The sequence below is a fragment of the Mus caroli genome, unplaced genomic scaffold, assembly GCF_978045245.1.
Source record: "Mus caroli unplaced genomic scaffold, Mus_caroli_1 scaffold_12, whole genome shotgun sequence".
Lineage (NCBI taxonomy): Eukaryota > Metazoa > Chordata > Mammalia > Rodentia > Muridae > Mus > Mus caroli.
In genome coordinates this window covers 57510425-57525339 of record NW_028227267.1, presented here as the reverse complement: position 1 = coordinate 57525339, position 14915 = coordinate 57510425, and the positions used below count along the sequence as shown (strand labels likewise).

Here is a 14915-nt window from a genome sequence, read left to right as displayed (position 1 = left end):
AGCCTGCTTCATCTCTCTCCCTCTCCCTCTCCCTCTCCCTCTCCCTCTCCCTCTCCCTCTCCCTCTCCCTCTCCCTCTCCCTCTCCCTCTCCCTCTCCCTCTCCCTCTCCCTCTCCCCCCCTCTCTCTTGCTCCCCCCTCTTCTTCCTCTTCCTCTCTTTAAAAAATCCATATAATCCAATCATCCAATCAGTGCAGAAATAGCTATACAAATGTGTTCTTAATGAAATAAAACAGAAGCAGAGCACACGGGAAGCAGAGAAACTGGGAAACGCAGGAGCTAGGCGGCCGTACTTCTGCCCCTTTCCCTCCTGGGACTCCCAGACAGTGAGATGCCATCTTCAGTTCAAGATGTGTCTTCCCTTCTCTGTACAGATCCTCACAGACACACTCAGAGGTGTGCCTTACACATTTTCTAGGTGTTCTAAGTCCAGGCTAGTTGACAGTGAAGATTAAATGCCCACAGGGAACATTGTTCTCGGGCTGCTGACTGGGCCAGCATCCAGGTCTACCACAGTGGCATTCTGAAACAGAATTTTAAGAAGTCAGGAAACTTAAATTTAAACCCATTACAAGGAGGTACGCTGGTCAGTTTCTGGAGTCGCATTTTTATTCGAGGTTGTTAGCTTGTTCCACAGCTTTTAAGTACTTCAACATGACTTTCGTGTGCTATCTTGCTTGGGGACTCACACACATTAGAAGCCTGCAGAGGAGGCACGTTAGAAAGGTCATCTTGCATAGGCCCTGAGATTCCTTCTCAAGCCTGCCACCCTTTTGGACTCATTCCTCGTCTTTATCACTAGTTTCTTCTGGGAGAGAAGTGGGATGGAGGCAGTATCCACGCTGTTCTGTTTACCTGGGAATTCTAGCATTAGTGGGATGTCTTGAACTTAGGAAGCACTCACTGAAAGGTCCTAGTTGTGTGATGCTATGCTAAGAGAAGTGGCAGAGAGGATCAGGTGAGCCAACAAAGGAATACCTGCCAAATTATAATTGAAGTGGAGCAACAGCGAATATTTTTCTTTTAGTCAATCAAGGCAATTAAGAGTGGCAAACAAGCCGGGCGTGGTGGCGCACGCCTTTAGTCCCAGCACTCGGGAGGCAGAGGCAGGTGGATTTCTGAGTTCGAGGCCAGCCTGGTCTACAGAGTGAGTTCCGGGACAGCCAGGGCTACACAGAAACCCTGTCTCAAAAAAAAAAAAAAAAAAGAGTGGCAAACAAAAAGTTTCACCACTGAACACTGAGCCATTATCCTTAGGCCAAGTGACAGGTGAGGTTTTTATTTACTTTTTTGTTTTGTTTTGTCTCCTTCAAATGAGTGGTCAGACCAGGATCACTGAGGGCTTGAAGTCCAGTGAAAAATGCGGACGAATTTTATTTTAAGTATGAAAGAAAAAGAAAGGAAAAGGGGGTGTGGTGTGGTGGGGTGGAAGTGGGTAAGGAGTACAATTAAAATAGTTAAAACAAACAAAAAATAAAATAAAATACAGAGACTAAAATACAGGTTGATGTTTTTTTTTTTTCCTGAGAAAACTCTTGTGGCATCAGTAGACCATACTCCAGTAGGGCAAACATGGTCTAAGTCCTTTTCTGTACTTATCAATCAACCATAACCAGCCACTCACAAAACACATTTGGGTGACAGCTTGGTGTTTCAGCTGCCAGCTCTTGACTTTCAGGTTCCTTTTCTTCTGAAGATTGTCTTAACTGAATTCTTTATGGTATATTCCTACCAAACTCCGACCTGGCTCATTTTGATCATATGTAGCATATCACTTCACATAAGCTTATATTGGCAGACGATTCTTCTGGTGGTTTGAATAGGAATAGCCCCCTAGCCTCATGTGTTTGATTGCTTGGCCCATAGGGAATGGCACTATTAGGAGGAAATATGACACTATGGGGTGGGCATTGGGTCTCCTCTGCTCAAGCTAGGTCCCTCGTGGGACACAGTCCCTTTCTGCTGCCTGCCGACCAAGATGTAGAACTCTCAGCTCCTTCTCTAGCACTGTCTGCCTGCATACCTCCAAGCTTCCTGCCATGATGATAATGGACTGAACCTCTGAACTGTAAACCAGCTCCAGTGAAATGTTTTCCTTTATAAGAGTTGCCACGATCATGGGGCCTCTTTAGAGCAATAGAAAGCCTAATTAAGACAATTCTGAAATGTAAGAGTCTCAGATAATAATCAAATAAAATTCACCTGCTGTAAAAACAAAAACAAAACAAAAAACAAAACAATCAACCAACTCAAATCAACCAAAACCTGTTATTGTTCCAATGAGAAGCTAAAGGGAGATGGCAGTCTGGATGGCAGCCCTAGGGTCTGATTAACTGCCTGAAGGCTACATTGTGTGTTAAGGTGGACTAAGGCATGGGGTCATAGAAGGGTAGGGCTGCCAAAGTGAAGGCTGCACAAGGATGCTGGGAGAAATCAGGGGGTACTAGAACACATTTTCTTTTTTAATGAGAATTTACTAGGTACTGTTTTGATCTGACAGATTTTTGAGACCAACAATGTCTCTGTTCTCATTGAGTTTAATAGAGGTGCAAGAAGCAAGCATAAACACACACATCACACTCACATGTATTTGTGGAGTGGAAACAAGCGTGCTATTTATAAAACCGAAGCAGAGCAAAAGAACAGGGTTTGAGGGTGGCTGCTATTTGAGGAGACCCTAAAGAAGCCAAAAGCGCAAAGCACGCGTGGCCGTTCTTTTTCTAATTTTCCAAGCTGTAGGGAGCAAGGTGCGCCCCCGGAGCTCCGCCTCTCTCTCCCGATAGGCCGCAAGGTGCCATCTCCAGAGTTGCCCCGCCCACTACCCCGCCCAGAGGTGGGGCTTCGAGCCCGCGCTCAGAGAGCGCGGAGTCGAAAGCGCGCGCACAGCCCTCCCGGCATGCTTCTCGTCCTCTCTCGGCGTGGCTCAGACCCGCGCCTGGCATGCTGGGAACTGTAGTTTCCGCCCTCCTCCCCGCTTCAGGGGTGGCGGTAAAAGCGGCTAGGTCGGGCTCCATTTCTAGCACATGACTAGCGGCTGTGGGGAGGCCCTACGAAGGGGTGAGGGCAGGGTCACCGCGACAGCCGGCAGGCCAGCGCCCTGGCCTTCTCCGGCGCGCGCCTCTCCTCAGCGCCGCCCCCGCGCCGCGGCCACCTCGCGCTCCAGGCGTCACGGAGCGCGCGCTCCTCCCCCTTCGTCCCCTCCCGCTCGACTCGCCGCCGCCGCCGCAGGAGAAGCCGCCTCCGGAGCCGCGCGCAGCCATGGCCGAGAACCCCGGCTTGGAGAACCACCGCATCAAGAGCTTCAAGAACAAGGGCCGCGATGTGGAGGCGAGTGTGCTCCGGGGCCGGCCGGGCCGGGCGGCTGGGAGGGGAGGGGCGGGGGCCGCGGCCGCTGGCTCTCGCCGGCTGGCGGTCAGTCGGAGTTGGCCGCCGCCTCGGGGCGCCGCGGCCCGGGCAGCAGCCGCCCTCTGAGCGACTAGCGCGGCACCTGGGACCGCTGAGCGCTCGGCCCCGCTGCGCGGGCGCGGCCTGGCGTCGGAGGGGAAGGGATGTGGAGCCGAGGCGGGGTCCGCGGGCCGCGCGGGAGGACGGACCGGGATGCTGCCGGCCCGCGTGCCACCCGCACCGCCGGGGCCGGGCCGCGCCGCCGCTCGTGTCCGCAGCCGGTGCAGCCTCCCGCGCTGCCGCACATGGAGCCTCGGTCCCCGCGCTTACCTTGTGCGAGCCGGGCCCAGGCGGGCGGTGGCAGCCCTCAGAGGGGGGTGGGGACCAGCCGGGTAACTGACTTGTTTGAGGGTGGTGGATGGGGGAGGGTAGGATGCGCCAAGACCATTTTCTTATATTCCAGTGCGGTCCTTTGGACCAGTCTTCCCGAGCTGTTGCAGCTCATACTCCTGTGACTGCTGGCATTTAGAGCGAGCTAAAGGTGGACAATAGTTTACCATCTATTGTGTTGAAGCTTTGGGAAGGAGGTTGTGCAGACCTCTGATCTTGGGTTTTTTTTGTTTTTTGTTTTTTTTAAAGCTCGTCTTGGAGTGGAAGTGTGAATAATAGGAAAATAATTTCTTTCACCTGTTTTGCAGAAATAAATTGGATACATAAGATTCCTGCGTCCTTGTATATACCACATGCCACCAAGCTAGTAGATTTTCCAAGTGGTTGCAAAACTGTAAACATTCATTGTGGTCACTCAGTTTGCTGCTACTCAGCATGTTGCCATTGTCTCATTAAGGTGACATTAGCAGCCACTATTTGCAAACTCTGCTTATTGAGGTAGCGCTAGAGGTCTCACTGCTCCTACTAAAACCAATGAAGTGTAATAGCACAAACTTCACTGGGACCCAACCTCTGGATTTGATGGGGGGAATAGTTTTAAGCCCATCCCCTTTTCTCTATTCTAATAGTAGGTAATATGATTTGTATAGTCCAGTAGTTTTTGGTAAGAGGCTAGTTAGTAAATACAGGGTTTGGTTGGGCTAGGAAGCAGAGGAAGCTGGGCCATTTTTCAGAGCTACACAATTAAGTATGAATTGGAAAAAACCTGGGGGAATATCTGTGGAATTCCCATTTGAGTGAGACTATAGGTCTTCCATCTCTGTCCTGATCACATGTAAGTTTTTTTTTTTGAAAATTACTTCCAAACAAAAGTGAAACCTAGCAAATGGAACAGCCATCAGTCTTTTTTTTTTTTTTGATAAGACTTAGTTTTGATCTCCTTCTACCAGTAATTTTTCTGTGTGTGTGTGTGTTGTGTGTGTGTAGTCTCATCTCTCTTGCCTTTTGTTTGTTTTCTTTTTGAGACAGGGCCTTACTGCAGGGCAGGCTGGTTAAGCACAGAGAATAAATCCTGCCTTGATCTCCCAAATGCTGGGATTACAGGCATGGGCCACCACACCCTGGCCCACCAGTAATTTTTCTTGAGGCTTTTATTACTGTAAGCAAAAACTTGAATAGTTTATGTGGATACTGGTATTGCTTGTACATTCTTCCCTTTCTGAAGGTTGGTATAAGTTTTTGTCATGATTCACTTGAGTATTGTGTCCTGTTTGTTTACTGATACCTATAAGGACTTCCGCATGTAATAGATCCACAGCACATAGTTGCGGCTTAGTAGAAGGTAACAAGTGACTTGTGAATACAGGAAAAAGACAGTAGAGTTGCCAAGCCATTCTGTCTGATTTTGTTGACAGCATTTCATTTCCAAGTCAGTACAACTAGGACGTGAAATAGGCATTCAAATGGTCGTTCTTTGTGACAGACACAAAGAACTATATATTGGTTTGCTATACCAAGAGTTTGATGCCTCATTTAATCCTTATGAGTTAAATGTGGCACTGTCCTTTACTAGAGAAAAAATACTTTGATACAGAATTGCCATATTTCTGTAATGTGCTGGTCACATATGAGCATTCATTTGCTAAGTGACTGCTACAAGGAAAATAAGGCAGCATTATTCTCCTGAAGGCTGTGAGTAGAATGAGGGTTGCAGAGAGAGAGAGAGAGAGAGAGAGAGAGAGAGCGAGCTCGCAAGCGAGCGCGAGCTAGAGACACACCATTAAGATGTTCTGTTAAGAGTAACAACTTCATATGAGGGCTTTGAGTACAGAATGAAGCAGTGGATCTTATAGGAAGTATGTATCAAACTTGAGATGGACAGAAATACAGTCATAAGTGCAACAGAGGCATGATTACGTGAGAGGGTGAATCTGAGTCTTCTAGATGGCCTCTGTTGGTCTGAGAATATGTATGCTGCGGCAAAGTGTCTCTTGGAAGGTTTTGCTTAGTAGGGATATCTAAGAAATGTATTCAGAGCAAAGAGTGGGATGGTGTTCTGAGTAAGCCATGGAAAAGGGTAAAGACAGAATGTATGGAGTTGGCCTGGTGGGATAGTGTTGCAAGAAGTGTTGTCTGTAAGAAGGGATTTTTCCAAAAATTAAGGCTGGACATAATGGTTAGAACTTGACCTAATGACTCTTCTCATCTCTTTTGCTCGTCCTCTTAATCCTCCTTCCTTCCTCATTTTTGTGTGTAAAGTTCACAGATGATAAAGTGAGCCTGCATGCACAGGTGGGAGTGGAGGGGCTAAATTATCATTGATAGTGATTGAAGCTCAGGTAAGGGAACCGGATTTTTATAGCCAACCTAGAAAGACAAGTGAAGAAGAAATGGGATTGATTTTTGTATTTCTGTACTAGACATTTTTCATGTAAGGCATTGATCCTGAAGCTTTTTCTAAAAGAAAGTTGCTTTTTTTTCCTTTGTAGATATAGAAGGGTGTGTAAAACAGAAATATTCTGCCTAGTGAATGATTCTAGAACAGACATTCAGGAAGCTGGAACCCAAGGTAACCTTGCCTTGCTTATGCACATGGGTGTGCATAAACCTCAAGAATAGGACTTTTTGTTTGTTTTTTCGGGACAGGGTTTTTTGGTGTGGCCTTGGCTGTCCTGGAAGTCACTCTGTTTGTAGCCCAGACTAGCCTCTCTCACAGAGATCTGCTGGGATGAAAAGTGTGTGCTATCAGTACCTAGCTAACTTTTTGTTTATTCATCCATTTTTTTTTTTTTTTTTTTTTTTTGTGCATGTGGCACAGTATACTTATGGAAGTCAGAGGACAGCTTACAGGAGTTGATTATTTCCTTTCTTGGGTGGGGGTCAAACTTAGGTTGCCAGGCTTGGTGGCAAGTGCCTTTCTTTACCCACTGAGCTATTTGGATGGCCTGGATATGGCATGTTTGTCAATAATTAATAACAACTAAGTAAGAAACTGTTAGTGTGAATGGGAATGACCCCCATAGACTTGTACATTCGAGTGGTTGCCCCCAGTTGGTGGCACTGTGGGAGGATTTGGAGGTGAGGTCTTGCTGGAGGAAGTTTGTAATTGTGTCACTGGGGGTGGGCTTTGAGGTTTAAAAGCCTACACCAGGCCTAGTTGCATTTTCTGCCTGCACTTTTTGAACTGGATGTGAGCTCTCAGCTACTTTATAGTGGTCGGCCAGCCTGCCTCTCTGCCTCTGCACTCTGGGCCATGATGATCATGATCTAGCCCTGAAACTGTAAGCAAGTCCCCAGTTAAAAGCTTCCTTCTATAAATTGCTTTGGTCATGATGTTTCCTCACAGCAATAGGATAGCAAATAAGAACCTTCATACTTAATGAGTGTGTATGATGTTAAGTACTTCTGTGGATTATTTATTTGGCCACAGCCATCCTATGAAAGTAGGCACTATTACAATTCCCATTTTCAGGAGGAAACCTGAGGCCTACAACTCTTCAGTACCCCTGAGTCACAGCACAGTAGGGGACTGAGCCTGGACTTACGTCAGAACACTATGACTCTAAACCAGAGAGAGCTCTCTTGCTCATTCTTCTCTCTTCCATTGAGGGAAGCCATGGCTAGGCGTAAGCGAAGGTTAGTGAGCCAGGAAAGCAGCCAGGAAATGTTTACTGTGCCATAGAATTCCCATTTTGGTGCTTTAAAACATTAATAATACATTTTATACAATATATTTGCCCTTTTTTCACTCGAAAGGTTTTATTCTTATTAGCAGAGGGTTTATTTTTTAAAAAAAACAAAACAAAAACACTTGAATTCTTGGTTTACCAATTCTGGAACATTTATCCTTTAGATTTAGTACCAAGGATAAAACACATTTTCTTTTGCAATTGATTAGCATTTCCAAGATTGTTTTTTCCCTCTGGACATTCTATTGTATTGGTAAATGGTTCTCCATGATTTCCTACACACAATTCTCTTATATACATACATACCACTGGCTGTCCTTTGAGTTGGGCTCACTCTTGTAAACTCTTCACTCAGACTCCTTCATATGCCTCTATAATCAATAAGATTATGATTTCCCACACTGTCATCCCAATGAAACAAACCTTCAGGAGGCCCCGTAAGGTCTTTGCCGACTGCCTGTGTCCTGTACTGTATCACTTGCTGTGCTCTAATGGATAGTGTTATGCTCTTTAACAATCTACATGTACATGGTTTTAAAGTACGTGTGGCCTCTATCAAGGTGCCTAGTAGGGTAGAGACCTTTGCAGTGTCATTGGTCATTTAGTAATTGGTAAAATTTCATACATGCTTTTTGAGGAAAGGGACTAGGTAATAAATATACTTTTAAAACTATGTATTTGGGGATGAAAGAAAATATTGTAAGATCTTTTTAAAATACAAGCTTTTAAAAAAGATTTAAAAATTTGAAAAAAGATCTCGTGTGTGTGTGTGTGTGTGTGTGTGTGTGTGCGCGCGCGTGTGTGTTTGTGTGCTTGTGTGCAGGTGCCCTCATAATCCATAAGAGGGCATTGGATACCCTGGAGTTAAGAGTTACAGGTAGTTGTGAACTATCTCACTTGGGTGCTGGAAACTGAACTCTTACCTTTTGCAGAAACAGTGCTCTTAACCAGGGAACCAGCTTTCCAGGCTCTTAATCTGATAATTTCTTTTGAGCCAAGCCCAGTCTGTTTTGCTGTAATGTACTTTTGTAAGGTGAACAGACTCATACTTGAATGAGAACTAGAAGAAAGATTAGTATAGAATTCATATAGTTCATGTTTATTTTTATTAGCATGTTGACATTTAGCCTTTCTAAGTATTTTTGGGAATCACCGTTCTCCCTTTTGACTTCATTTAACCACATTCAATGTCTTGAAGGTGTTTATTTCTCCAGCCTTCTTGATACTTTTCTGGAGGTTGGGAGTGCGTGTCCCTCCCTTTTCCTGGCCCATTCACTCTTGGCTTTGTTTTGCCTTTGCTGGCTCCACTGCCTATTCACTGAGTGTAGACATGTGTTAGGATTCTGCCTGTGAGTCTTCCTCTGTGACCAACTTTTGTTCACACCAGCAGTTCTTTTAGCTTTAACCATCACTTCTCTGAGGTGGGGAGGGGGTGGCAAGAGCAGGCGTGAGGTCTGTTTTAGTCCCCTGCTGGAGGGCTCACACAGACACCTCAGCAGCTTCACATGCTCAGCCTTTGTGTTCTCATTGCCCTAGCTGTGACTACATTTGAAACCTGAGAGGTTTCTTGGATTCCTTCCTCACCTTCACCTTCAGTCAGATGCCAGTCAGTGTAGCTTCACTCTCTGCGATGTCTGGATTTTAGCCTCGCCTGTTTATTCTAACTGTCATCTGGCAGTATACAAATTTCTTGCAGTGGTGCCCTTCCTTTAGTTCACTGGGATCTTTTGATAAGCCTGATGCTTTTTTCTCCTCATTACCACCCCCCTTCCCCCCAGTTAAGCTCTATGACAGTGAACATCTTATATGCTTATACATAATCTGGAGTCCTGCCCTCCCCTCTTTCTGTTTCTATTCTCAGGGCTATCTTGCTGACTGAAATATCATTTTCTGCCTCCTGTTGGCTGGCTAATTCCTACCTCTTAAATGCTGTAGAGCAAGGGGCTTTTCTTTGCTCCTGAGGGAATCTTTGTTATTGTAGTAGTAATAATGTATTGAATTGTGTTTTGTCCGTTCTCCCAACTGTACTGTTTGAGGCACCAACTCTAATCTCCAATGTATACTGCACAATATGGTTGAAACAAGACAAGCACTAAAACAATCTTTGAATACATCCTTACTGGGACTGTCATTTTCCAAAGTGTGTTGTATGTGTGTATACACATGCACACACATATACATTTAATTAATTTTATCCACGTGAGTGTTTTTCTTGCACGTATGTTTGTGTACCAAGTACATGCCTGGTGTCTGAGGCACCCAGAAGAGGGTGTTCGATCCCCTGTAACTAGAGATACAGACTGTTGTATCCTGCCATGTGGGTGCTTGGAATAAAAACTTGTTCTGCAAGAGCAGCAAGTGCTCGTCAGTTGCTCTTAACAACTGAGCAGTCTCAATAGCCATGTAAAGTGCAAGAATGTGAGTGTGTGTGTGTATACACATGTGGTCATGTACAAAGACTAGCATGATCTCTTACTGGTCTTGAGTAATCCCTTAAGAAAGATCACTTAGTACAAATGAACAACGTTTGTCCTTTGTGTACTGATGGAACCAGCTACTGCTGACACATGTTGAGCCTGTATTTCCCTATCAGGCCCTGGTAGATGACTCTAGAGCTGCTAGTGACCATCTTGCCTTTAGATAGCCAACAAAGGAAAAGGCACAGTACACTTTAAACTGAGACTATCACTCCTATACTGTCACTCCCTTTTACTTTGAAAATAGAACCTAAACATGACAGGTGAAGTGTTAGGAGATTAAGGTAAGTGCTTAGTAGATTAAGATTCATCACACAAGCCTTTGGATACTGGCTTATATTCATTTTGCACAATGTTTTCAAGGTTCATCCTTATTGTAGCATGTATCAAATTTCCTTCCCTAATATTCCGTTGTAGGTATATACTGCATTTTGTCTATTCCAGTGGTTCTCAACCTTTGGGTTGCAACCCTTTTGGTGTGGGTGATCAATGACATCTTAACGGAGTGGCCCAAGACCATCAGAAAATACAGATATTTATATTATGATATACAGTAGCAAAATTACAGTTATGAAGTAGCAACGAACAACACAGGGAACTGTATTAAAGGGTTGCATCATTAGGAAGGTTGAGAACCACTGCTCTATTCATTCTGTCAGTGAATACTTGGGTTATTTTGGCTGTTGTCTGCCCACCATTTTATTTATTTAGGCCTTTTGTTTGTTTGTTTGTTTTAGTTAGGGTCCTCGTGTATCTACCTAGATTGGCTTTGAACTTGTCTAGCCAAGGATGACCTTGAACTCTCAATACTCCCGCATGTACCACTGTCCAGTGCTGGGGATCACACTCAGGGCTTCCAGCGTGCAGGGCAAGCACTCTACTAACTGAGCTACATCCTCAGCCTTACTGTTGTTGTTTGTTGTTTGTTTGTTTGTTTTGTTTTTGAGACAAAGCTTTGCTGTACAGCCCAAGCTGGCCTAGAACTTTCAGTGATGCTCCTGCCTCCTGACCGTGCTAGTATTACAGATGTGTGCATCCTTGTATTTCCCACCATTTAAAATACCATTCATTTGTTGTGGGAAAAAAAAAATCAGGTCAGTGTTTTTACATTACATTGCACCATGGGAAATTACCATTTTTTTTTGTGGTTTAGAACAACCAAGAATCAGCAGTGTCATATGGCTGAGTCTAATAGAAGGTCCCGACACAGGGTTGTCTTTCCTCATGGTGTAGTTCAATTTGTTCCTTACATTCTGCACCATCCACAGGCTTTTCTGTAAACTGGAAGGTAAACATTACAGGGAGTTGGTCAGATTCAGTTTGCTTGTGACAAGACTTACATAAATCACATAAGCCTTCAAATTCCCTATATAGCTAAGCCTGATCTTGAACTTCTAGCCTCCTGCCCCTATTTACTGATACATGTGTTTACCAGCATTCACAGTTGAGCATTTTTTTTAGTCAAAAATTTTAATCGATGCTTTAAATTTTAGAATATGTGCTGATAATGATATTATTTGATTTCAGGGTCATAGATATGAAAGTTACTATATTTGCTGAAATGAATTTTAGTTATTTTACTGAGTTACTATGACATACTGGAACACTTGAAGGAGAAAAAAGTAACATGAACTTTTGCTATCAAGTAAAGGAGTTACAGAGTATATTTCTAGAAAGCCTGGCTTCAGAGTCAATGGTATTGTCTTGTGTAACTTGCAGCATTCCTACATTGACTTTATTTTATTTTAATTTTTTGGTTTTTGGAGACAGGATTTCTCTGTATAGCCCTGGCTATCCTGGAACTCACTCTGTAGACCAGGCTGGCCTCGAACTCAGAAATTTGCCTGCCTCTGCAAGTACTGGGATTAAAGGCATGTGCCATCACTGCCCAGCTGACTTTATTTCACTAGTACAAAGTTTGACTGTAGCATTCCTTCCAGGTCTGCTCTTCTATCATGAAGGGAAGGGAACAGTAGTAGTAAGGCAGATAGATGTAGCTGTTCTTTCTATGGACCCTACTATGTCAGTTATGATATAGAATTAATTATTCTGAAAGAATGATTTAAGAAAATGAAAATATTTTCCCCCCTGACCGAGGGAGTTTTGGTCAGAGAAACTGATGCTGAACAGGTTTTAGTGTACTGTAACAGGCTGTAATAGTGACTGACTTCTGCAAAACTGTCGTAGATAAGGGAAGAAAGGGAGTGACTGAACTGTCGGGCTTTCTGGTTATAGAATTACTTATCTACCAATTTTTCTCTTCTTTAGAGTGCCATGTTCTAAAATGTCTTAAACTGTCCTCTGTCCTCTTATGATACAATTTTGTTTTATTGGTTCTTAATATCCATTATGCATATCCTTTTTATAGGTAATGCCTTTAGTTTCTTAGATAAGTTAAAACTTAGTGTTTTATTGTTATACTTGTGGAGTTTTTGTTCATCCTTTTTGTGGGGCAGAATCTGCTATTCTTCCTGATCCGTCAGCATGTTTTTCTGTTGTAGCTTTCTTTCCCTTTTTTATTTGGTTCCCAGATCCTAGTGATTAGAAAACAGACTTAATAGCATTTAATATTTTCCTGTGTTCCAGGCAGAGTTTTGTCATAAAATTTATAAATATGAGAGAATGGAGAGATGGCCAATGGTGAGGAACACTGGCCTCAGGACGTGGGTGTGATTCCCTTGTCTTATATAAGGTTTACAGTCTTACATATCAGATTAAAATTAATTACAACAAAACCATACAGATGTAGAGGTTTAGGGGAGAGTCTTCCCTAGACTTAGTAATTCAGTGCTGTGTGCTAAGTTCTCTAGTACCTGTCTGCAGTTTGCTGCTAGAGTATAGACAAAGGCAATGCTTGACATGTCTAAGGGGATGGAGTAAGTTATAGGAAGGCTGTACTTGAAACAGCTCTGGAAGGAGAGATTTCAAGGCCTAGCATTTGCAGAGAGTTGAAACAGTGGTATTACATTTTTATCTTTGGTAGCAATGCTTTGATTTGGCCTTTGGAAGCTACTTTCCTGTCATGGGCTGTCTTGGTAGGTTTTCTGTTTTGTTTTGCGTTCTGAGAGGGGGGTCCTAGGTAGCTTTGGCTGAGCTTGGATTTGTGATCCTCTTGCAGGCACCTCTCATGCTGAGGTTGCAGGTGTTTACCCCATAACCAGCTTTCTTGGTGGGAGTTTTCAATCTGAGTGCTTTTGTCTCTTCTTAAAGTGCCTAACCTTTTTTCTGGCTAACATAAATTAGACCAATCAAGTTCTGTTCCTGGAAATTATATATTTTTTTTTAATTGAAAAACTTTATTTATATGGGGGTAGTGTGTATTTTTGTCTGTTTGCACATCATATGTTGAAAATATTGCAGTACAAGTGCATTGTGTACTCCAGATCTAGTGCACACCACTGGGTAGTAATGAGCACAGGGAAGACAATTTGCAGGAGTCTGTTCTGTTTTCATCATAGGTTCCTGGGATTGATTTTAGGTTGCCAGGTTCGGTGGCAAATGCTTTTACCCACTTAGCCTCTTGGCTGGCCCTAGGCGTTTTGAGTTGGACCTCACTTGGAGTCTTGTGGAAGCTGTCTACTCCTTCTAGCCTGTACCTCTGTGGAAATTGGTCGCTGTGTTTCAATAGACTTGAATCTTCAGAGTATCTTAGTTCTGTGGATTGCTCTGCATCTTCCCAGTATATTCTTTTGCCTCCATTCTTTCCTTTAACTTTTTTTTTTTTTTTTTTTTTTTTTGAGACAGGGTTTCTCTGTATAGCCCTAGCCGTCCTAGAACTCACTCTGTAGACCAGGCTGGCGTCAAACTCAGAAATTTGCCTGCCTCTGCCTCCCAAGTGCTGGGATTAAAGGCGTGTGCCACCACCTTTAACTTTTTCGAGTTAACTCAAGTCTGTTTCTGATGTTTGTAACATAATTCTTAGGTGATTAACTGTCTTGGAATTGAAGGACTTCCTAGGGCATAGGACTGAGTGTTGAGGTTTTAGGCAAATGTTAATAAGTCATTTAGACTGAATAAAGACAACTGAGTTTGAGGAATAAAACCTCAAAGATAACAATTACCAGTGATTGTGGAACACTTTTTTTTTTAGATTTATTTATTGTATGTAAGTACACTGTAGCTGTCCTCAGATACTCCAGAAGAGGGCATCAGATTTCATTATGGATGGTTGTGAGCCACCATGTGGTTGCTGGGATTTGAACTTGGGACCTTTGGAAGAGCAGTCGGTGCTCTTAACCACTGAGCCATCTCGCCAGCCCCAATTGTGGAACACTTAACAGTGAGCAGGACACTCTGTGTGTAAGGATACTCCTAGTTGTCACAAGTGTTCTGTTACATGGATGAGGAAAATGAAAATGAGTTAGGTAAATTGCTTAAAAACATGAAACTAGGAAGGGGGAAACCCAGCATTTGGTCCAGCTTCCCAGCTCTCCAGACCTCCCCCCCCCCCCCCCCCCCCCCCCGTCCCTTTAGTCATCCTCCTACTCTGCCTCAGGGTTCTTGCTTGAAGAACGAGATTACTACAGGGACCATGAAAAGCAAGGATACTCTAATGAAAATCTATTCTCAGTACAGTGGACCCTTAGGGAAAGCAACTGTATAAGCTGGCCCAGGCAAGTCAATGGAGGCTTCAGAACACATATCATCAGGTGTGTCGGTTGATGCTGAGTGTTGGATGGGCCTACAAGAGGATCATAGTGCACTTAGGAAACTAAAGTAATGCAGGATTGTTTAAAGGTTTAAAGTTGTGTTTCGAAAGTTGAGTAGGATAGATAGGAGCTAGACTGTGGAAACCCTCTTTTCCTGGGTGGTAAGTAGAGACATGAAGAACTGTTCTTTTTTTTTTTTTTTTTTTTTTTTTTTTTGGTTTTTCGAGACAGGGTTTCTCTGTGTAGCCCTGGCTGTCCTGGAACTCACTTTGTAGACCAGGCTGGCCTCGAACTCAGAAATCCACCTGCCTCTGCCTCCCGAGTGC

General features: G+C 43.8%; 1 protein-coding gene across 2 annotated transcripts in view; it reads left to right on the top strand.

The window, feature by feature from the left end:
- Positions 1-14915, top strand: part of Kpna3 (karyopherin subunit alpha 3) — a 91206-nt gene that overhangs the window by 12153 nt on the left and 64138 nt on the right. The window contains exon 1 of one of the 2 annotated variants that reach the window (XM_021181469.3): positions 3132-3327. The exons of the other annotated variant lie outside the window; for it this stretch is intronic. Coding sequence (XP_021037128.1) covers positions 3259-3327 — 69 coding nt within the window. The 5' untranslated portion in view covers positions 3132-3258. Of the gene's footprint in view, positions 1-3131; positions 3328-14915 lie in introns of those variants that run through there. 2 annotated transcript variants of the gene reach the window in all.